Source organism: Emydura macquarii, unplaced genomic scaffold (assembly GCF_026122565.2).
Source record: "Emydura macquarii macquarii isolate MOO-44397 ecotype Brisbane River unplaced genomic scaffold, CSIRO-AGI_Emac_v2 contig_2768, whole genome shotgun sequence".
Taxonomy (NCBI): Eukaryota; Metazoa; Chordata; order Testudines; family Chelidae; genus Emydura; species Emydura macquarii.
The window spans coordinates 50,483,577-50,507,043 of record NW_027132905.1 but is presented as its reverse complement, the minus strand read 5'-3'; the positions used below and the strand labels follow the sequence as shown (position 1 = coordinate 50,507,043).

General features: G+C 53.4%; 1 protein-coding gene across 8 annotated transcripts in view; it reads left to right on the top strand.

The window, feature by feature from the left end:
* ARHGEF10L (Rho guanine nucleotide exchange factor 10 like) overlaps nucleotides 1–23,467 on the top strand; it is a 125,021-nt gene that overhangs the window by 56,227 nt on the left and 45,327 nt on the right. For 5 of the 8 annotated variants that reach the window (XM_067567554.1, XM_067567556.1, XM_067567558.1 and 2 more), the window contains 11 exons: nucleotides 1,121–1,300; nucleotides 2,713–2,829; nucleotides 3,869–3,961; nucleotides 4,772–4,945; nucleotides 8,330–8,475; nucleotides 9,990–10,004; nucleotides 10,277–10,461; nucleotides 12,542–12,657; nucleotides 13,204–13,331; nucleotides 14,656–14,756; nucleotides 23,088–23,209. In XM_067567554.1, coding sequence (XP_067423655.1) covers nucleotides 1,121–1,300; nucleotides 2,713–2,829; nucleotides 3,869–3,961; nucleotides 4,772–4,945; nucleotides 8,330–8,475; nucleotides 9,990–10,004; nucleotides 10,277–10,461; nucleotides 12,542–12,657; nucleotides 13,204–13,331; nucleotides 14,656–14,756; nucleotides 23,088–23,209 — 1,377 coding nt within the window. The remainder of the gene's footprint in view (nucleotides 1–1,120; nucleotides 1,301–2,712; nucleotides 2,830–3,868; nucleotides 3,962–4,771; nucleotides 4,946–8,329; nucleotides 8,476–9,989; nucleotides 10,005–10,276; nucleotides 10,462–12,541; nucleotides 12,658–13,203; nucleotides 13,332–14,655; nucleotides 14,757–23,087; nucleotides 23,210–23,467) is intronic. The other 3 variants (XM_067567555.1, XM_067567557.1, XM_067567561.1) reach the window with 1 other exon arrangement.

Sequence of the window (23,467 nt, the reverse complement as noted above, 5' to 3'; positions counted from 1 at the left end):
TGGCAGTCTCTGGCCTTGGCTACCAGCTGCGGAGGGGAGCCTTGACTCTGGACTGCTGCCGTGTGGTGCTCTGGAATCGAAGCTTTCGTTAAAAGGAGAATTGAGTTTCCACCATTCTGGCTGCAGAGAGAGCCTCCAAAACATGCCCCGAGTGTAACTGATGCCGTGATGGCTGCCTGACTCTTCAGACAGCCTTAAACAATAGTGCTGAGGGGTGTAAACTGCTCCCATTACCTCGCTGGGTTGTTAATTCGGAAGCCTAATGATGACCGTTTAAATGGCGACATGACCTATTTCACTGCTGATCTAGCAGAAGCATCCAGCGTATGTGCTTATCCTGCTGTCCTCAAACTACCTTCCCATCCACTCAGCTGCCCAGGCCCCTAGTCTCTCTTCTCCCACCCCTCTGAGCCCTGCAGCTCCCGTGACTTCAACTCTCCATCTCCGCCACTCACGGAAAATTCAGGGGCACCCTGACATTAATCAAACATCAAATTAGCTGGTGCAGGGAACAGGCCACGGATCGTTTGATTCACCCTGCGCCCCAGGGAGCTCAGTGGAGCTTTGTTTAAAACACGGATCCAAAGCTGCCGCAAAGCAGGGACCTGCTGCTGAATTTAGGTCCAGGCAGCCGGGGCATAGGGAGGGCTTTGTCCAGGAGGCCTAAAGTCCTAAACGTTTGCACAGCACAGCGAGAGCTGTGAATGGCAGGGGCCATGGGAGCACGAAGGAGGAGCCGTAGCAATGGGGAGCCAGGTGGGAAAGCTGCCGGAGTTAGCAGGGGGAGGGAGAGTGGTTTCATTTACTGTGGTGGTGCTGATTGGCTCCAGCTAGCAGTAGGGTCCCCTGGTGCTAGGTGCTGTACATACACGTGGTGAGAGATGGTCCCTGCTCTGAAGAGCTTACGATCTAATGGACAAGCCATCGAAGAGTGTGAGAGGGAGAAGCAAAATCCCCATTTCACAGAGGGGGAGCTGAGATGTGACAGATAAGGCTGGGAGCCTTGGGGGGGACCCACGCATTTTGGCTCCTCTGATGGGCCCCGAGTGAATGATTTGGGCTGGCAGGGGCAGGAGGAGGACGGGAAGGGCCTGTTTAAACCCTCTCCTGTGGCCTACAGGATTACAGACAGCCCCTGATGGAGATGGATCCCAAGGTCCTCAGCGCCAGGAAGTGCCAGGTGGTTTTCTTCCGCCTCAAGGAGATCCTGCACTGCCACTCCATGTTCCAGATTGCCTTGTTCTCCCGCGTGGCCGAGTGGGACGCCGCCGAGAAAATCGGGGACCTCTTCGTGGCCTCAGTAAGAGACAGCTTTTTTGGAGCAATGTTAAGAGGTGCTGGAGGTGGGGTTCCCACCCCCCCCCCATACGTCTTCTTCCCACCCCCAGGATGCCAAGGCACTTTGGAGAAGGCAAGATCCCAGCCTCCTCTGGGCAATGATGTAGGATATAAAATGCATGAGCGTTCTCTTCAGACAGCTCTGCCAAGACCCTTCTATCTGGACCTTCCCAGCTCCCCTGTTCCTCCCGGGTCCCCTCTGCTCGGTTTCCACACCCACTGCTTCCCGCTCTAGTCCACTGGGAATTCAGTAGAGGCAACACTTCGCTAGTTCCCTGCTAACTGAAGCCAAATGCCGGAGGTGGAAGGGAGCTGATGTTGGGGTAAATGGTTAGCATTTAAGTCTGGACTTGCTCGGCATTGAGACCTTTGTATTTCCTGGGTTCTTGCAATATACACAGTGCAGGCGATACCCTGGCCACGTGCCTTTGTTGCAAAGGCGATGGGAAGGTTTTACGAGCAACCATTGTGAGCTGACCAGTGGATCGATGAGTTGAAGCCTGTGAGAGCGCCGTTTGATTCTGCTGGTTAGCTTGATTGAATGGGGCCAATCCACCCTGCCCATGGGAAAGGCTTTGTGTCTTCAGGCAGGTTCCAGACCACAGTAAGCTAGGTCCACCATGGACCCAGTACTGTGCCTAGAACCGCACTGTGCGCTAGAGAGCGAGTCTCCTGCCCCGCTACTGCCGGGCAGCGAGTTAGATGGCTGCAGCACCATGGCCAATACAGCGGCCCCCTGTCCTCGACAGCCGCTCACGCGGCACAGGGGGGCTAACCATGTGTATGGGGGACTGGAGTGTTGACGAAGACGTCAGGTTCCCGTGGCTCCGACTCCTTGGAGCAGTGGCTGGAGATGAGTTCAGCTCAGGTTATCTCGTCGTACGAATTCCAGTGTCTCTGTCGGTGCAGTCCTCAGACCTCGCTCTGAGCCCTGCCGGCTTCTCAGCGTTGACGCTGGGTGCAAGCCCAAATCTTGACGGAGAATTTGAACCCAGAGTCTTCTGGTCTAGATACGAGTGTTATCTGCTGACCCCCGTAAATGTCTCTATTATGAGCAGGTGGAAGAACCCCTATACCACTGTCCTATTTGCAATGTGTGGCAATCCCAGCTCCCCTCTCATTCGCTATTTGATGGTAGTGACGACCTTGCAGGTTAAAATGAAAGCTCTGGGTTTCAGGATGCACTTCCTGAATGGGGAATGGGTTTGCAAGCTGCGGGTCTCCGGCAGTGTGCCGTGCAGTTGCTGGAGGTCTACAGAGAGCTAGCTGAGTTGTGGTGCTGGCTTCTCCTCATCTCTAGGTGCTAGGTAAAGAGACGCTGGCTCTAACTTTCCCCTCTCTCCTGTCTGTCTGGTTATTTGCGCATGTGCCCAGTTTTCCAAGTCGATGGTGCTGGATGTGTACAGCGATTACGTGAATAACTTCACCAATGCAATGTCCGTGATCAAGAAGGCCTGTCTCACCAAGCCCATGTTCCTGGAGTTCCTCAAGGTCAGGAGAAGGGTCGGGGAGGATTTGTCTGTCCCCATCTGGCATTTTGCCTGCATGGGGCCATGCTTGCAACAGGGGTATCCGAAGGGTGGATGTTTCTCAGGAACAAGCAGAGGATGCAGATGGAGCGATGCGGTGTTTCAGGCTGTGTTCACTGAATTACTTAGCAAGGGTGCCAGTGACCCAGGACTATCTACAGATCAGTGGCTTCCCAGTGCAGTAAAGGATTCCCGCTCTGCATTGTATCTGCACTGCCTGATGCCTCTCTGTACAGAGGGTTGGCTTTCCACAGCCAGATGGAGGTCTTCACCTGCACACTATTTGTTCTGCTTGCACCTCTAATGAGGCTCTGACTGCCCTGAAAGAGGCTGGTAGCCCCTACCAGCTGGTCCTGTACCTTACCCTTGCAAAGTACCATGTCATCCTTCCTCATTCGGCTTGGAGTCCCACTCCAGAACGAAGCTGCGGGCTCTAGCAGTTCAGTGCCACCCTCCTAATCTCTAAGTTCAGGACTGACGTCACCGTGACGCGTTAGACCTGGCCAGTCACTGAACCTCCTTTCAGAGTCTACCGTGTCGGTACCCGGCCCAGCTCCTAACACTGACACCCTTCCCTGGCCATGCACGTGCCCTGAAGACCATTGTCTGCCAGCGTTGCATTGGAGTGAAGTTAGGGGGAGAGTAGCTAGCCAGTGCAACAGCCTTGTCGCCAGTGCGAACCCCGGCAGGAACCCAGGGTCCTGAGTGAAGTCGTGCTCAGAGCAGCGCGGAGCCCGGTGGAGCAGGATGGGTTTGTTATTACAGCTCTATAGCATCTCTTGCTGATTGAACCTCAGACAAGAGTGGGTGAGTGCAGGGGCGGGGGAAATGGAAATGGAATGAGCGGGGGCCGGAGTGGAAAGCCAAGAATCGCACCCAGATCCATGGCTTGTGGGGTGCACAGCATGGGTGGGAGAGAACCAGCAGAGGGGCGGGGGGTGGTTCTGCTTTGAGATGCTGGTTGAAATGCAGGTCGTAGAGGGTTGTTCTTGTCTCAACAGAAGCGGCAGATGGCCAGCCCTGACCGGGTCACGCTCTACGGGCTGATGGTGAAACCCATCCAGAGATTCCCTCAGTTCATTCTGCTGCTGCAGGTGCTGTAAACCGGAGTCTGCTCTCTTATGGGGGGGAGAGGGGGCAATGGGAAAGTAGGATGGATCAACTGGGCAGGGAAGTTTGACAGATCTGAGAGCTGGAAGGATGGGGCCAGTGGGTCTAGTGGTGTCTGAGTCAGCCCCTCCGCTGGGGTCATTGCACAGGAGTCCGCGAAGTGATGTTGGTTTACATCTGCTGTGGATCTATCCCATGAAGTGTTAGCAATTAGATCTGAAATCCACCCCGACTGCCAGGGCTTAGACTAGGCTGGCCTGCTCCCGTTGCCTGGGTGTGTGTAGAAGATCTCCCGCTCAGCCCAGGTGCTGCCGGCGGGACCCCGGAGCTCAGCATGGTAGGACAACGAAACAAAACCAGTGCATCTTCCTCCCAGCTCTGTGTGCCTAGGGAGCGTGAAGGTGTCAGGGGAGGGAACTGGGCGGGGCAGCTGTTTGAATGTCCTGGGGGTGCACGCTGTGGGTTGGGGGATGAGTCCGTGGTGCACTGATCACCCGGTGGTCGCAGTGGGAGGCTAACTAGCAGGCAGTGTCCCTAAGCGTGATGCACGTGTGTCTGGAGCGGCCGCTGCTCCCCCCATCTCTTCACAGGCCAGGCCTGTCTAAAATTCAGTGGCCTGGTTTTTTTTTTCAGAAGCCACTTAGCATCTCTGAAAATCAGAGCACCTACCACCCTGCCATCAGGGGCTCGCTTTGGGCCACCCCTTGGCCTGCCAGAAGCATGCAGGGAGGCATGCATGGGGATGATCTCCCTCCCCAGTGACTTCTTTTCCTCCCTCCTCCTTTTCACCCCAGGATATGCTGAAGAACACCCCTAAAGGCCACCCAGACAGGCTGTCGCTCCAGCTCGCCCTCACCGAGCTGGAGACGCTGGCGGAGAAACTCAACGAGCAGAAGCGAGTGGCCGACCAGATGGCCGAGATCCAGCAGCTGACGAGGAGTGTCAGTGACCGCAGCAGCCTTAACAAGGTGGGGGCTCGAGCTCCTGAGAGAGGGGCCTGCAGGGCTGGGGTCAGGCTCTGTGCAGCAATCGCTTTGTTAATGAAATGCCACTTCCCGGCTCTGCCCACTAGATGACGGTGTTTGTACATGAATAGCTTAGGAAACCCTCCCTCCACCCCAACCGTAGCCGATTGCAGAGCAAGGATTGATAGCCCCTTGGCTGGAAAAGGGGGGTTCTCGCCTCTCCCCAAATGTTTGTTCAGAATCAATTTCTGGTCGGGTACAAAACTCTCCCTGGTTTAGCAATCTACCTATTCGGGCTGTAGCCCGGCGTGTGCAGCCCCCTGCTGACAGCATCTTTGCTGGTGCCGGGCAGGAAGATGCCCTTGTGTGGCAGATGTTAACCTGCAGAGTAGATGGTTACAATAGAATCTCCTCTGCCCATTCAGCTGGGGTAATGGAGAGGGAAAGCCTAGACTAGATACCCAGGCCCCCCGGCATGGATTTTGCCCACAGCCACGATGTGCCCAGATGTCTCAATTTTATAGGGACAGTCCTGATATTCAGGGCTTTGTCTTATATAGGCGTCTATTACCCCCCACGCCCTGTCCTGATTTTTCACACTTGCCCTCTGCTCACTCTACACGGAGCGGAGAAAACAGGCTACTCGGTTGGGTTGTGGCTGGACTGTCCTTGGCCAGAAGAATTCTCGATGCTTTCTCTGGTTATCCATGGTGCTGTCTCTGGCTTGCAGTGTTAAAACCAAAAAGTCTTCCTTCCAAGATCCTCCACCCCCTTCACCTAACATCCTTCCCACTGTCCCCTGCGTACGTCGCTCGCTGTCTGTCTGTTTCACCCCCGGACGCCTGTCCTCTGCATTGGAACCCTTCCTGCCGCACCAGATCTCCGTGTTGTAGGCTTGAACCCAGGAGCTTCGAAAGCATCCTGGCGAGTGGCCGGGCAGGATGCAACAGTGAGAGCGCTGCAGACTCTGCCACCCCTTCGGCCTCTGCTTTAATGGCCCCGCTTGCTGGCTGTCATGCTATCCTTTTAATGCCGAGCTGGAGATGGTTTGTCCTTTATCTGCTCTGCTCCCCTTCTCGAGGTAACCAGGATGCTACTGTAGCCGCTCTGTGGCCTCTGGCCCTGGGTGTCGGCTCTTGAACAGAGATCTCTGGGGCCAGGAGGGTTTTGTCTGAGTGGGACCTGTACTCGAATGCTCCCCCATTGACCGAGCTCTCCTGTTCTGGAGCTGAACTCGGCAGCGCGGGCTCATCTCTGTGTACAATCCACCTCAGACTTCCCTGGCTGGCTGGCATCTGCCAGGCTGTCAGCAAGGGGGTCTTCTGCCAAGAAGCCCGGGCACGGGAACCAGGCGATCTGCCGGGGAACGCTCCCTGCCAAAGGACGGGATGGAGGCTGTGTCTTATTTAAAGCGAAAGCTCTGACTTGAGTGGCATCTAGGCCATATCAACACATGGGGAGGGAGGTGTCCGGGGAAGGGGCGCACTGTGGCTTCGAATGAACTCTCCCTTCTCAGGCTGCTGGTACCCGCTCGTCCAGACGGTCTAGCCCAGCCGAGGCCCGGCTTTGCGGCTCCTTAGGCAGCCATGCGGGCTCGAACCCGTGAGAGAGCCCCACCATTTCAAGTGCTGTTCGGAGCCGAATGGGAGGCAGGGGCGGAGGTTCCCCGGAGGCGGCTAAGTGCAGAGCCCGCCTGGCTGGGCCGAGCGGCAGTTCTGAGTGAGAAGTGGGGCCGCTGAGCGTTTGGGATGGGCTTAGTGGGGGGGGCGCGGGAGGAGAACGAGGAAAGGGAGCCTGCTGTCTCCCCCGGCAAAGCAACCTCTTCCTCCCCAAAAGATTGGACTGGACGTGTTGAGGGGCAGGGGCCGGGTGGAAGGCCTCATGGAGGGGCCAGGTTGCCAGCACGTAGCTCGCCTGCTGGGGCATGGGGAGTTCCCTGCAGTGCTCCTATATCCTTGGCCGACCTGCGAGTTACCCAGCCAACTACATCTTCAGCCTACTCTAGCGCAGACAGGCTGAGTGACTGCAGCTGGCGGACTCAGCTCAGAGGCCTGGAAGGGCAGTGTGAGTGGATTCTGAGTCTCTGTCCTGCCTCTCCGATGTGCAGGGGGGTGCAGGCCGTGGGTCTGTGTGACTCTTGGCATCCAGAAACTGCGTTATTTCTCGGAGAGCGTCTGTTTACGCGAAATCGAAGCGCAGTTTGGAGAAATTCCCCCCCTCGGTGTTTCCTCCTTGAGGGGAGAGAAACTGAAACTCAGCGGGGTTTAAGACAGAAACTTGTCCCGTCAGTGAGGTTGCATAATCGCCTGGGAAAGGCCGGGGATGAAGCGTTTGCAAAACATCCTGTGGCTGGGGAGCCCAGTTGGATCAGGCTGGGGGTGAGCCAGGGCACAATCTGCTCCGCCGAGAAAACGAAAGCAAAAGGGGATCCTGCAAAATGGGGGGTTTGGATATAGACGCTAATGGAGGGGCAGGATTGGGCCTGTCTTTACAAACATATGCAGGGCATGGGTCCTGTTGGCTCCTGATCGCTGTGGGGCAGCTGGAGTTATTCATGACTTCTCGTTTTAGCCTTCCAGGTGCCATCTTCGCTGTTCTGAATTAAGCGGCAGGAGGCGTTTGCCTCGTGGCAGGTGGTGTGAGTTAGTCATTAGTTCGATTCTGGTAGCACCTGGAGGTCCCACCTGAGAACAAGGCCCCAATGCACGAGTTGCTGCACAGATACGCAGTGAGAGACCATCCCTCACGCTACAGTGCTAAAAACAGCTGCATATACTTTGGGGTTCGGGCTTGGCTCTGAGACACTCCCCCCCCGCCGCCCCGATGTGGGCTTCAGAGCCAGAGCCCTCTCATCTCCATGGCTACACTTAGCACTGTAGACCCAGGCTCTGAGACTTGCTGCCACGAGTTTTAAGATGTAGCAGAGACATGCCCTCAGCGTCATTGCACCGTCCGCCTTTCACCCGGCAGCTGGGCTCAGAGACTCTGGGGCCAAGGAACCACGTTCTGAAGTGGCCCCAGAGCGAGGTTCTGCTGGGTCGAAGCTCAGTGTGTTGTTGCTGTTGTGCTGTGGAGTCCTATTGGATGAACCTCTGCACCAAAGGAAATCGTTACTGTAAGGAATCTGTTAGGACTGCTGTCACTGCACTGTGCACCAGGACCACTCGCGTGATAGAACTCGGATCCTCCTGCTCTGAGAGTCCAGGCCCCTTGAGCTAAGGAGAAACCCCAATAGCTGTTGTCATTATAGGGCCTATGACACAGAGCTGAGCAGCTCCAGTTCCATTCAGTAGGGGGCAGTGGCGCACAATCACATGATTGGCCAGGATGTTACCATCTCTCCCTGCTCCCCTAGTAAAGTCTCTCTCTGCTCCTTTTCCTCTGCAGCTGCTGAATTCGGGGCAGCGCCAGCTGCTGCTTTGCGAGACTCTGACAGAGACGGTTTACGGGGATCGGGGCCAGCTGATCAAATCGAAGGAGCGCAAGGTGTTCCTGCTGAATGACATGCTGGTGTGTGCCAACATCAACTTCAAGTACGTCATCAGCGTTGGTTTCCTCTGGGAGCCAAATCAAACGCCTGCCATAAATGTTGTCCCCGCAGCCCTGGGGGAATCTGCAGGGATCCACTGTCAAGGCTCCAGGCAATAAAATCAGACTAAAAAATGCAGGCTGACCTTTCTGAAATGCTACATCTGTTCTGTCTCCAGCCAAACCACTCTGCTGGGATTTGGCATTTTTCTTTTCAATCGTTCTAGCAACCTTGGGTCAAATTGATCCCTGGTGTAGCCCCATTGGCGTCGACAGAGTTATACCCGTGATAAATCAGGGGCGGTTTAACTTGAAAATAGGTCTTTGATTGCACTTTGCCAGCATTGGCAAGTTACCCAAGAGCCGTTGGAGAAGAGCTGCGTTATCTGGCTGTAAACATGTCGGTGTTCGAACCAGTCAAGGCGGCTCAGTAAATTGCCAGTCACTGCTGCGGTTAGCGGCAGCAAATGGGGATAACCAACAACCCTGCGTGCTGTCTGCCTGCAGTTGTGTCGCGCGAGCTGTCGAGCCTGCATACCGGTGTGTCGTCGCCCTGCAGAAAGCTGCCCTGGGCCACAGTCCTTCATAATTTGCATCCTAATCTCATGGTGCCCATCATGGTTACAGCCGCTGGTCCAGCTCCTTGGGTTAAGGGCATGTGGTGACTGAAGCCCCATAGCACATAATAACAGACCGGGGTAAAGATCTAACCCTAAACCTTTTCAGTGTGGGTGTCTGCAGTTAGGCATTTAAAGAAGACATGGGAGGCAATTGATCTGCTCTGCTCAGCGCTGGTCAGGCCTCCTCTGTTCTGGGCACCACAAAGAAGTTAACGTGTTTGGAAAAGGTGTGAGGAAAGGTTAAAAGAATTGGCCACGTTTAGATTTGAGAAAAGGAGAGCGAGGGGACCGTTATAACAGCCCTTTACCTATCTGAAGACTATTGTCAAGAGAACATGTCCCTTTGTTCCGCATGCCCACTAAGGGTGGACAAGGAGTAATCGGCTTTTTTTTTGCAACAAGGGAGATTCAGGTTAGCGATTGAGAAAGGACTTTCCAACTCTGTTAAGCACTGGAACAGGTTACCTGGGGACGCTGCGGAATCCCCATCACTGGAGGTTTTTAAGAAGAGGTTGGACAAACACCTTTCAAGGATGGCTTAGGTTTACTTGGTCTTGCCTCAGCGCATGGGGAGAGACCAGGACTTCCAGGCCTACGCTTCTGATTCTATAAGTAACTGGATTTCCAAAGGGCCGAGTGCCCATTGAAGCCTATTTTAGGTGTGCATTGTGGCTCCTTGCTCAGAGCATTTTGCCCTAAGGGACTTTCCTAAGAATACAGAGGGTGTCAGAGCCAGGATTTGAACTCGGGGCTTCCAGCTTTCCAGAACTGCTAGATCAGGTGGTCTTCTTAAGAGCAGAGGGTAGAAAAAAGCAGCTGCAGTATCTAGGGAAGGAGGAGGAACTGAGAACTTGCATGCAGCTGTGGTTATGACCTTTGTTAATCTTCTCTCTTTCCAGGCCGGTGAATACAAGGTAGGCTTAGCACGTGAACTGGTATTTTTGCCCCATGTGTTGGGGGTGCTGAGTATGGTGGAAGGAATTAACGCTGGTGCAGGGTGTGGAATGCAAGTTCCGAAGCAGGGGAGAGGGAGCTGGGCTTGCAAATGCTTCTGCCTTTTTCTGGTGTAGAGGTGTTCTCCTGGCATGACCTGACCACTCTCTCCTGGTGCCGCAGGGTTCTGGCTTGGCTGGGGCTGATGAAAGGGATGCTTTATTAGGGCATAACAAACTCTCCCTTTCTGCAGAGGCCAGCTGGAAATCAGCAGCCTCGTCCCTTTGGGCCCCAAGTATGTCGTGAAGTGGAACACGGCCCTCCCCCAGGTGCAGGTGGTAGAAGTCGGGCAGGAGAACAGCACGCACGACAAAGACAACGTGAGCATCCAGAACGTGGGAGTCAAAAAACATGCGCCGGCCAGCCAGTCATCCCACAGTGAGTAACCTCTCGAGGGGTGGGGGTATAACACCCCAGCCCAGTGTGCTCTATCTTCCTCTAGTGGCAGCTCCACAAGGATAAGAGTCTACTACTGCTACCAGCCAGTGGAGTTACTCCTTCAGCTCCAGTGGCAGAGCCTGGTTTTTAGTGTTAAAGGTCCAAATGGTGGAGGGGGAAAGGAGAGGGAGCAAGGGGATCTATAGAGACTCAGTGGCGCAGCCGGTTCCATGCTGGGAATGGGGGGGCGTCCTGGCAGTTCCTCCCTGCTCCCTGGCCCCATCCTGGGCAATGCAGTGTCTGTTCCAGCCCCTCCGGATCCCACCCTTGTCTTGGCCCCCCAGGTGTGTGCAAGAGCACACGGTGGCAGAGTCCCTGCACTATTTCCACTGTGGGAGCATTAGCTGGGTTTGCCCCAGTGGTGGGGATGGCTTTATAAGGACTGAGCTCTGCAAACTGAGTCATTCTGGGGATTTTACTGGGATGTGCTGTTGAGTTGGGCCATGATGTTATGGTAGCACATGGTGTCGTCTTCATATCGCTGGCCCCAGAGGGGTTCCCCAGCCCTTCCCTCCCCACCTCACTGCTTCTGGATCCCCACACTCCCCTGGGGGCAGCACCCCGTCAGTGCTAAGCTGCTACTGCCATGACTGAATTCAGTAACTCAAAGCAGCGTCTGCTGTAGCCATGGGATGGAAGGGGAAGAATCAGGTCTTTCCTGAACCCGGAGACCTAGTCCCTGCCTTCGTGTTTGTGAGACTCACAGGTTGCCTGAGCTTTTGGCTGCACCTGTGACTCCTCCGTCAGATTTGGGCTAACGCTGGAATAGCTCCATGCCCGTTGCTGACTGGGCTTCTGCAGTGCCGCTTTTCTGAGGACTAATAAGCATCGCCTGTGCCTCTTGCTTTCGTTTGCGTGCTAGAGGGGACTTCTTCTGTTAGCAATACTGAAACCAAAGATGTAGAAACTTCTGCAAACAGTAAACACGTGTTGGGAGTTGCTTGTCTCCCCCAGAGTAAGATACCAGAAGCTGGAGTCCTTTGCCGCCTGGATTCCTATTTGCATCTCATTGCTTCTCTCCCCGTTGCTGTGCCTGACCCAGCTCGGTTCTACCCTCTCCAGACCCCGTGTGCCTGGACTCTTAAAGTCAGGGCTCTCAGGCCTAAACATTGTCTGTGAACGTGTTGTTTTGGGGCCGGTTTCTTATACCACAAGAAGCCTCCTTTGTGCTGTCTCCATCACCGTTAACATTTGGAACGACTTACCTAGGAACATGTTCTGTTCTTTCTCACCTGGAGGCTTTAAATCAAGACTGGATGTCTGTCTGCCAGATGTGTCCTAGAGCAACCGTAATCTATTAACTCGATATGGAGGTTGCTGTGGCAGGCTCTCTGGTTTTTGCTATGTGGGAATCAGACTAGATGATCACTAGATATTAGGAAAAACTTTTTCCCTAGGAGGGTGGTGAAGCACTGGAATGGGTTACCTAGGAAGGTGGTCGAATCTCCGTCCTTAGAGGATTTTAAGGCCCGGCTTGACAAAGCCCTGGCTGGGATGATTTAGTTGGGGTTGGTCCTGCTTTGAGCAGGGGGTTGGACTAGATACCTCCTGAGGTCCCTTCCAACCCCAATAGTATATGATTCTGTGATCATAATGATGGTCCCTTCTGGCCTTAAAATTCATGGGATGTCTGAATTGCCGCCCTCCACTTAGGACTATGCTGCCCTATGAACTTCAATGCTAAGAAGACTTGGAGCGGTGATAGCGAAAGGGATCCAGGGAATCCCTGCTCAGCACACGAGTGAATTTTGGCCCTGGGGAAAGCCAGGCCTGAGTATCATTGGCCAAGTCTGTGCAAGCTTTTCCCATGCAGCTGTGCTAATGTGCCCTGGTCCTGAATCCTAGCACTGCTGCTCTTCTGTTCCTGGACAGAATCTGCCACTTATACGATGGGCGAATGCAAACTGGCTTCACCTTCTGACCCAAGTTAGGATTTAAAGCCAAGGCTTCCCAGGTGGAAGGCAGCAGACAAATTCACTAAACCCCCCTCTGCCTGCTAATGCCTTTCTTTCCTTCCAAGATAAAGTGTACCTGGGCCCTCCGCGGCTCTTCCAGGAGCTCCAAGATTTGCAGAAGGATCTGGCCGTGGTGGAGCAGATAACGCTGCTCATCAGCACCCTCCATGGCACCTACCAGGTAATGGCAAGGCTGTTCCCCTTCACGGGCAGTATCAGCTCTGTGTCTCCAAGCTGATTCCTGCCAGCAGGTCTCTGATGAGTTGGGAATGGGATTTACTAAAGACGTGGAGCTGTTTCCCCTGTGGTCAGCAAAGCACAAGCTGGTGTGTGACTTGGAATGAGGTTTCTGCTGCTCTCTTACTTCTAAAGCAATCGTCCCTCCTCAGTATCCACAATCCAACCTACCCCTCCCAAGCACCTGCACCAAACGCTGCTATGCTTGCTCTTCAGCTGGGGAGGCAGGCAGATCCTTGCTCTGTGGATATCCTACAGTGGGTGGCCATTGGCTTTCCCAGGGACATCCAGACATGCCAGCTTCCTGATGCACTTGGTTCTCCACCTCTGGCAGCGTGAGTGCCCGTGCTGGTCCAGGGCCCCGCTCTTTGCTGTTGCTGGGTGGGTCTTTGGGTGCAATTTGATGGTAACTCATGGACTCCTGCATGGCCATCTCTGCCACGCCCTGATCCCTGCATCTCAGGCGTTCCCTTTTCTCTCTCGCTTCCAGAATCTGAACATGACCGTAGCCCAGGATTGGTGCCTGGCCCTGCAGAGGATGATGAGAATGAAGGAGGAGGAGATCCACTCGGCCAACAAGTGCCGCCTCCGTCTCCTGCTTCCAGGGAAGCCGGACAAGTAAGTCTGCTCTTACGTCCTGCCCATAGGATCTTTCCTGCTGCCGCCCTCTAAGCATGGAGACAAATCAGACCTACTGGGCCATTCTAGTCAGTTTTTTCTGGTAGGCGTGTGCAGAATTGACCCTACAGCATGTTCCAATGCTTTGATCAGTCCAGGTTTACATGTCTTAGGTGATAGAAGGCTATGCCAGAGCGTAATAAGGTCTCATTTATATTTAGTGCCCCGTATGCCTCTGTTGGCCAGGGCAGTCCGAGTCTTGTCCATGATGTGCTGGGATATAGAATCATAGAATTGTAGGATTGGAAGGGACCTCGAGAGGTCATCTAGTCCAGCCCCCTGCACTCATGGCAGGACTGAGACAACTGGTTCAGTGCCAGGTGCTCTGGAGGAAGGTGTAACCCCCCTCCCAACCTCCAGTCAATTTGGGGTGGGGTGGAAGGAGGAACTTCCTTCTAAACAGGCCATCCCACACTGGGACTATGCCCAGATTTTGAGGAGACACTAGAAAGATTGATGGTGGAGCCGAAGGGATGGATCCCAAGCCGGTGGAAATCAGCACGGGATGCTGCTGTGCTGCTTTACACAGGGCTGAGGATCTGGACCAATATGGTCCTGGTGAGTCTTGGCTGCTTTTTCCTCCCTCCCCTTGTGGATGCTCTTACACCTGGTCAGCAGAGAAGGGTGGGTGGCTGTGACAACTGCAGCAATGATTGGTCCCCTCCTCCTTTCTCGCTGAGATGCAGTTTCTCCATCTAGTAGCTCACCTCCTGCCAGGTCAGGGCATAGGCCCGAAAGCCTCTCCAGGCCCGGTGCTTTTCAGGGCACCGGGGGTCTTGGCCCAAGAACTAGCAGTTGCCTCAGCTGGTCAGTGCTGGTGGTGAAGCTGGAGCAGGAGCTTCTCTGCACAGCCCATGGCAAACCCTGGCTGTGAGTCCTGAAAGAGCTGCAAGCCACACGTGGTGATGTACTATGGACCTGACTCCTGCTGCGGCAAAGAACTTAGTAACTGAAAACCCAACAGCATGATCTCTCTGTTCATCCAAGTCTGCATAGTATCCTAGTTAACCTCCCATCAACCTGTCCATGTCCGTGCCTTTCCGACCCCACCCTTTTATGTATTGCCCCCCCGTGTGCCCTATTAAACAGCTACTGCCTGTCGTCACAGGGATGGTTGCACTGCTGTGGTGGGTGAAGTGCCCTGTGGCACAGAAGGTAGCTATGCAAAGGCTTGGGGTGCTACTAGGAACCTGGCTCCATTGATGACTTTCAGCCAGACTCCGAATCGAGCTAAAGTCTAGCCTCTGTCCTCTTCTTGCTGCAGGTCCGGCCGTCCCATCAGCTTCATGGTGGTCTTTATCACTCCAAACCCGCTCAGCAAGATCTCCTGGGTGAACCGCCTGCACTTGGCAAAGATAGGACTGCGTGAGTAACCCCGTTTGCATGGGCAGGGCCTCCCTCTGACTGCAAATGAAGGGGCGGGGCAGGAAGGGTCTCGTGATGTCTGTCTGTGTTCCCTTTGGGTAAGGAGAAAAAAGCATCAAAGCTCCTTGCCTGGCACATGGCGTTATGGTAATGAAACCGTATTTGAGTTGCACAGAAGAGCTTGACTAGAAATGGCCTCGACGTTGCCCAAGGGTCTACAGAGCAGAATGTTGGGTGGCGCTTATTCCAAGTCGAAGAGGGATTTTGCTATGGGCCAAATTAATCTGGTGTGTTACTCCGTTAAAATCAAGGGATCCGGTTCACCACTGCCTAGTGCACTTACACAGAATGGGAGCGTGCAACGCTCCCTTGCTGATCTGATCGTGTTTCACTCTCGCTTTGCACGGGGGCAAATGGCTGTGCAAACTGCAGGGCAATGGAGAACCATGGTCGAGGTGGGTTTGGTTCATGAAGCCCGGCTTGGTCTGCGCACAACAGATGTGTGGCTTGAAAGAAATCTGTCTCATCAGGGTGACTTCCTGCTGCCTTTGATGGAAGCTTATTCCTTTATCTTTCTTATTGCTTCATCAGGGATTAATTAAAAGGCATCACTGTGATTTTTCTTTCCTGCAGATCTTTGGTTCTGCTGCACAGCAGGTATCTTAACAGCAGGGCCATTCCATCAGGGAGGTTTGTTTTAATAGAAGCTGTGCCGTCTTTCATCAAGGTCCTCCCCCTCTTGAACAGTAGTTAAGACCCAAGTGTTAGCAACTGTTGCAATCTCTCTCTGCTGCAGGAGTTAGTAGGCTGGTTGAAAGGCGGTGATGATGGTGGAGAACTTCTTGGGAGATTGCTTTGCTGATTCCCTCCCACCCCCTCCCCCGGACACCCCAGCTAGCTGTGTGGGCAATGAGAGGTGGATGCGAAGATGCAATTTTCTCTGAGTCATGCCTCTATACTTCTAAGACCCTGCTTTTATAAGCCTTTCCCCCCATCTTCCGTGGGTGTTTTAGTGATGGGTGTTGTGCAGGTGCCTATCATAAACTGGAAAGCAGGTTTGGGTAGCCAGAAGACGTCATAAAATTACAAATCTAGAGTGCACAAAGCTTCCATGGAGGAACTGCTTAAGTCGTGGGGTGCCGGTTTAGCTCTCAGTGCGGGGGCAGGCAGCTTGCAGCAGGGATGTAGCTCCCTGGATGCTAAGGATAAAACGTAAAAAATCAGTCTATTCTGCGACCATTTGTGGTTTCATGTAGGTTTACTACCACAAAATTACCAACACAGCACAGACAACTGTGGTGGAGTAAACGCCCAGGATTCTGCAGGAAATCCAGGAGCATTTGGGCAAAATGTTTAATGTTCTAGCTCTTTTTTTGCTAACCTTTCTGGTGAAATTTACCAATATGCAGAAAACTACCATCCTGCAGAGTGGCCTGATATACACCAGCCTCTCATGAACATGCACTTAAGAAAGTAACAAGCCTGTAGTTTCAGCAGCTCATTGAGGCATTGATTCCGGAAAGCACCTGTTTGACTTTCACCATGTGCTTGAGATCTGTTGACCTCACTGAAATTAAACTCTGTGCTGGAGCACCCAACCTAAATAAGGGTGCAGGGCATTCCCAACTGGAAGAGGGTCAAAGCGACCTTTCCTCTGCTCCCCAGTGTTTAGGAAAGAGGGGGAGACTCCTAAACCAACATTTTAAACTACATTCATAGCGGGCAAATAGCGTCCTGGCCTGTTCGTTGTTTTCAAACTGAGCGTCAGGGAAAAATCGAGTAATGGCCACTTAGGGTTGCGGTGGCTCAGATGAAATCACAGCTCGTGTGAGACCCTTGCACTGTGCAGCATGGCCAGGCACTTTGAGTGTCTTCACCCCCCCGTCCTGTACACTTGCTCTGCCCCCCTTGCTCCTCTCTATAGCAAGGACCCCATCTTACCCCTCTCCTCGGGTGGGATCTCAGCCAGCTAGCCGTGCCTTTGTTTTTCCATCCATCTCAAAGGCTGAGTTGTAGCTCTGGACGTCACTTTGTGGCTGGCGTTTACACAGGAGGGTCAAACTAGAATCTAGTTACTAGATGATCCCAATGATCTATGAAGCAGGTGGCTTCTATTGGCTGCCGTTGAAGACTAGATGGGCCCTAGTCTGGTGCAGTGTGGCAATTCCGGTGTCCCTAACTCTTTGAATTCAAGTAGGAGGAACTGAACTGACTGCAGGCTTCATCTTCGGTTGCTGCGGGCTGCGCTTTTTGCACCCTGCCCTTTGGAGAATGAATGGCACCCCCAAATACGCACATAGGTGCCATGGCTGGATCTGCCTGCTCCTTCCCATTCTGCACCTGGCTCTAACATTGACCTTCAGACGCATTTGTGCGCAGCATTTGATTAACGGTCTTTGTTTGTGCATTTAATTTTCTGTAATTAAAGCGCCTCGCAGCCACAACCATCAGCGCCCTGGAAATCAGTGAAATAAATAACTCCAGCTACACCCACCTGGGGGGCTTTCTTGAGTTGGGTTTGCTCTGAATGCTGAGGAAATGGGCTAGCACTTGGAGACAGGCTGGTTCCTATTGCCATGCCGCAGAAGTCTGGTATTTGTCCTGCCTCCAAGCTTTCTTATTTCGCTGACGCAGCCTGGAACGGGTCTGGGTGCATGCAACCTGAATGCCTCCTGAGCCCATGGCGCATGGGTACGGCTGGAATGGGTCCATTCCACAGGATGGAAGCCCGTGGCTTGGAACTGGCAGTTTCCCACCTCTCTGCAAAGGTACCTTAGCGACTGTAGGTGTGGGGAGAACCCAAGGGGATGGTCGCACCTTATATAAACGCCTCAAGGTGGATCACTTTAGACATAGACAGCTTTACCCACGTAAAAGGCCACAAGGTTTTACCAGAGATCTGGAAAACGAGGGGTTGTGGGGCCAGCACGTGAGTGATCAGGACTGGAGCTGGCTGTGAATTCTCCAGCGAGCTATCTTTCATTGAAAAGTGCGGATTCATCAAACCTTGAGACGGTTTTGTGAATTAGGGGCTGTTCGGATGAATCTCCTCACTCCAAACATGTTAGGGGGGAAAAAAGTTTTGAAGTTGTCGGAACGTCCCATTTTGACGTTCTTAAAATGAAAAGCTTTGGTTTTTTAGTCAAAATGACTACAGAGATTTTAGTCAGCTTAGTCTAAAGAGAGGGTTTAAAACAAATAAAAGGATCAAAATTGCAATGGAACGTGATTGACCTGACCTAGTTTGTCAGTTCATGAACATTTTCAAGGGTTCATTTTTTTGTTCCAATTCAGGATAAATGTTCAAAAATCTCAAAAAATTCTTGCAGGTTGGGAAAACCATTTCCTGCTTAGCCCTAATCAGGACCAACTGTGCTTTAGACCCAGATCTGAGCGTCCCCGTTGTTCAGATTAGGTGAGGTCTGGGGGTTGGGTACAGTTCGTCTGCAGAAGAAGGGAAGTGAGCATGGAGAGTCCTCTGGAAAATAATAGAACATTTTGGGTTGATTTCCTGAAGGATCCCAAAGCTCACCATCCTGCTGCCATCCTTTTGGCATGGACTGGGCATTGTGAATTTGCCACAACCTCTGCCAACGCTCTGTTCAGGCTAACAAGGGAAGGATAACACTGTAAACAACTGCGGCTGGAAAGTGGAGGTGGAAAATAGTCCCCCACACTGACATTTGGCCTGGTCACCATGACCTGTCCCCTGCTCCTGCAGAAGCACCCTGGGATTTTTGGTGCCAGGCGGCGATGTCCCCTGTCCGGCCCCTCTTGTTTGCTTTTGTAAATTTGGCCCCTTTTGTTCATTACACAACAGAGCTCAGCACAGACGTGACACCTGCTCTTCGATGAGGCTCCTGTGCTGGTTCTAAATGTTCTGACCGAGGTGCAAGGAGGTCACACGAGTGGCTCATGGTCATATCAGTGAGTTAATGACTTGTTTAGAGAGAGCTGAGGGCCGCCTTCCCTGCTTTGCTCTGACCATTAGACTCACAACATGTCCACCCCACCCCGACCTGCAGTTTGGACTTCTAGGCTGATTCACTTCTATGGTCTGGTCCCCTGATTGTGGGGTGTGTGAAACCATGGTGGAGATGTAGAAACTGCTGATCTCCCACATAGCCATGGCCTTCAGTCTTAGAAAAAAATCCGTGCTGTACCCTGTGGGACTCAGCCTGGAACTTATGCCACGGGCAGTAGAAAGATCCCATTATGATGGCCAAGATTTTTAACGCTGACTAGAGGTTTGGGTTACCTGGCCTGAGATGCTTTAAAGGGCTGTGATTTTTGAGGGTGGGTGCGTGGCAATTGGGCCCCTTTTTAAAGCATCTTAATTTGGGAGCCCCAGAACTGAGGCACCCGAAGTCACTGGCACTTTTGGAAAGCCATGGCCGCTCCCTTGTTTGTCACCTCTAAAGTGGAGCATGCCACAAAGACGGCTTAAAAGCTTCCCTTGTCTTGTAAACGGAGCACATCCCCTCTGGAAGCTGATTGCAAATGTCAGTGTAACCCCACAATGTCATTGGTAGAATAGCTTTTCAGAGCGTGGTCGCCCTTTGATCTCTTCATTAAAAGGGGGGGAAGAAAGCAGGCAAATGGTTCTGGACGGCTGTGGTTCCCCTGCGCTCTTCGGTCCCCTGTCGGTTGCGAGTTCCCTGATGATACGTCTGTCCCTTCTTATCTTTATTTCTATGTAACTTAATCAGCTGCTGCGGCCAAAAAAGAAAGGGAAAAAAAAGTTTAATGGAAGAAAAATTCATTTGAAATCTTAGTTGAATGCCTGGCTTCCCCCAGGCTGGAAGGAGTTTTGATTCTCTTGTTTTTAACAGTTTGTTTTTTATCTGGGATGCCTGCAGGGAAATCCTGTAACCACCAGTTAGGAATAAAAATGCATTAAAGACTTATGTGAGAAAATGTTTTTTGTTTTTTCTTTTCCTTTTTTTGCTCTTGCTTCAGTGAAGAGCTCGATTGTGTGAGAAACCGAACATGAGAGAGAGAACCACTCTTAGACATTGTCTGTGCCAGGAACTGGTGTTTGTTGTGGCTGATGCCGGTTCCACCGCTGTTGGGATCATTGGGAGCAGATGGGTCACATGCATTTTTAAACACCGTGTTGATCAAATCTGCTCTTCATCTCCAAAGCCGTAAGCAGTCTAGTCAACTGAGAGGGGACCACCGGGGAGTAGTAGGTGTCCTGCTTCTGACACCCATGTTGGATTCGGATAACTGCAAGTAAGGGAGGAAAACTGAGAGAGGAAAAATCTGGTTGGCGTATTGGAGGAAAAGGGGGGCGGGGAAAGGCAGCTGGAAGGCCCGTTGCTTGCCTGAGTTAGAACTGGCTGGACAAAGCAGAGGAAGCCATCCTGCGCTGGTGGGAGGAGGAGAAATAAACCTGTTGGGTCTCATCCAGGTGGGGCTTCCCATGCGTGAAGTCGGATGCGAAGACCTGCGGGAGAGTGGTGAGACCCCTCTCTCTCAGCCCAGTCTGGGGTTGGTCGTTACAGGACGCTGGAGCGTGGTGCCCAGTCTGTAGCTACCACCCTGGATTCGGAACCGCTTCTCTTCGCCTGTCTGAACTCCGCCAGGGCCGCATCTGCTGCTTTTCCGGTTCCACCCAGTCCCTAGCAAGGGGCTAGTGTTGCGACTTGGGAGATTCAAGCAGTGTCTGCATGTTATCCCTTGTGTGACCAGAGCAGGGGAGTTCTTCGCATAAAGGAATGTGTTCCTTTGGGGGCGGAAGGTATAAAGCCCTCAGCTGGCTCTCTTGCTCGGGGTTTAAGTGGCTCTATTAAGACCTAGTAGCAGCTTTGTTAATGATCTTTCTTCCCTCAGTTACTCAATCACGCTTTATTGATCTGGGAATGTCAATTAAGTTACAAGGAATAAAGCCTCGCTTGCGGGTGCTCCTGAACCAGGGGCTTTGGCTGCTGGGAAGGATTCAGGTGCAAATGAGGCTCATGCATCCATGTTTAACGTGGCCTGATACCAAGGCGCAGATGTGCTCTCCAGGAAAGGGTGTCTGAGCAGAGAGCATCTGTGACCCAGGTCCTGGGGAAGGAGAGCAGAAGGCCTAGTCTGATGGCAAGAGCGGGCGGCCGGGGGGGGGGGGGGGGGGGTCTGTTTCGTTCTCCTGGCTGGATCACATCCTCTCTCCCGGGGGCAAGTTGGGAGTGTCTCCGCTGGCTTGGACAGAGTTGTACTGCGGTCCGCTGGGTGTGAGAGAGAATATTGGGCCCGTTGGGTCCAGAGACCTCTCTTGTTAGGCCTGAGATCACACTGGGCGCGGGAAGTCCGGAAGCATTTCTTGGCTTTGCCCCGATTCCATCTGATTGTGGCATAAAGGAGGCTGGATCTGATTCCCAGGCTGGGAATGCAAAGAAGGGGGGGAGTTATGTTAAATCACTTGGGAGGGTAAAGGGATCAAATTCAAAACTGGGGAGAACTAAGCTAAACATAGGCGGGGGCTGGAACAATTTGTATGGGGCGGGTGGGGAGGTGCTGAGAGCCATTGACCCTGTGTATAATGGATAGGGAAAGAGTAGGCTGGTGCCTACTGCGTCCTTTCTCTAGATGCTATGGGTAGGTCTATGCTGCAATTAGACACCTGCAGCTGACCCGAGCCAGCTGATTTGGGCTCTTGGGGCTCAGGCTACGGGGCTGTTTCGTTGCAGGGTAGATGCTCTGGCTTGGGCTGGATCCCAAGTGCTCGGGGGCCCTCCCACTTCGCAGGGTCCTAGAGCCCGAGCTCCGGCCCGAGCCTGACGTCTGCAGTGCTATTAAACAGCCCCTTAGCCCGGGTCAGCCGGCACGGGCCAGCCGCGGGTGTCTAACTGCAGTGCAGACATGCCCTTTGTTTCCGTGTACAGTGGAGCCCCCCTGAGATTCAAGGAGTCCAAAGCTCGGAGCTCAGATACCCTCGGCGATGCTGCTCTGGCTGGTGGCACGTGTCTTGGCCCGCGGTTCCTCTGGGAACACTGGGGTGCAGTACGCTGATGCTGCACACACAGGCTGTGTGTCCGGCAGGGGTCTTGCGGTTAATGCTGGCTGCCTGCGGCGTCATCACAGCAGCACCCGAGGCTATGTCTGGGCTGTACGGAGGTGGGACTGCAGGCTGGGTAGCCATGACGAGCTAGCTTTAATCTAGCGGGCGTGGCTAAAAATAGCAGCACAGATGGGGTGGCCCGGACCACAGCGCGGGCTAGCAATGTGAGCACATGCCCGGGGATGTGCATGGGCTTGTACAGTCAGTGTCCCCGCATCCTCACTGCTATTTAGCCGTGCTCGCTAGACATAGGGCTGGTGCGTAGGGGGTGCGGGTGCACCTACAACCCGTTGTTGGGTTGGGCAAAGGCAGGTTCCGTTCCTGTGCGTGCACCTTGCCCAGCTGCCCTTGCCCTGGATGTCTAGAAAACGACCGACTAAAATACATTCAGGGCGCCGGTCGCTGTGCAAGTAGCTGCTGGACTCAATGGTGAGACTCTCCCTGGAGCCCTGCATTCCCCAGGCTAGTTCTGAGCCGTGTATGAGGATCTTGCAAATATGACCTTTGTCCCCACCCCGGCTCGCTGCTGAAACCAAACTGGGGAGGGGACAGAAGAGGCTGGTTGGAGAAGAGTAGGAAATAAAAGCAGAGACGCCGTGTCATGAGAGAGGGGTGATGTTAGCTCATGGCTTCTAGTGTGTCCTTTGCTATACAGGATCTTAGACCAGCACCCTTGAAATTTGGGGTCCTCGGTTATAATATCGCAGCTGTTGATCTCTATTCCTGTCGGTAAATGGGCTGTCCCAAAACCTTGGCCGAGGAGCAGCGATGCTCTTGTGGTTCAGTCATGGGACTGGAACTTAGGAGATCTGGGTTCTCGTCCCGGATCTACTACTTGGTCATGTCACTCGATCAACTGAGCCTTAGCTCCTGAGATGAAATGGAAATGGGGCTGAAGCCTGCAGAGGGGCATTGTAAGGATCAACACGTTGCTTTGTGAGGTGTTCTGGTGCTGGAGGCCGTGTTAAGTACTTCAGCAGACTCTGAACACCCCAACCTGGAGGGCAGGGAGCACATTAACTCCCAGCTCCCAGTGGTGTGGTTTGGGACCTGTTTCTAGTTCCTTGCATAATGGGGACATATTTTCTCTAAGAAGCAGGGTTTCAAACCTGTCTCTTTCCCTGGGAAAGGCCAAAGACCCTTTCTAGGGCGTACAGACAGCTGGGGCTCTGATCCCCTGCGCTCCGCATGTTTGGAGCCATTCAGGGAGTGCTGGATGGGAGGGAACTTTCTATATGTGGACCTGCAAAGCTATTAACCCCCCTTGCCTGCTCCGCTTGCCACAGGGGAGGAGAACCAGCCCGGATGGCTGTGTCCCGACGAAGACAAGAAAAGCAAAGCTCCCTTCTGGTGTCCCATCCTGGCCTGCCGCATGCCTGCCTTCTCCTCCAAGGCTCTCGACCTACAGGTAAGAGCCCCTGGCTTCACCCCTTCCAAGTTACATGGGAGGCCGGGGACAGCAGATGGGGGGTGGGCCCCTAGGCTGCTCCTGGTGAATGCGCCACCCCGGCTCCCTGTCTTTGGTGCCTCTCTTTGCTCGTGTAACACAGCTCGTAAGGGACACGGGGACAGATTCCCCAGTCAGTGCTGCTAAGTAGGAAACTATGGGTTTTCGTGTAACTTTGGGAGGCCTTAAAGCGCTAACGGGTGAAGATGGAGGGATTCT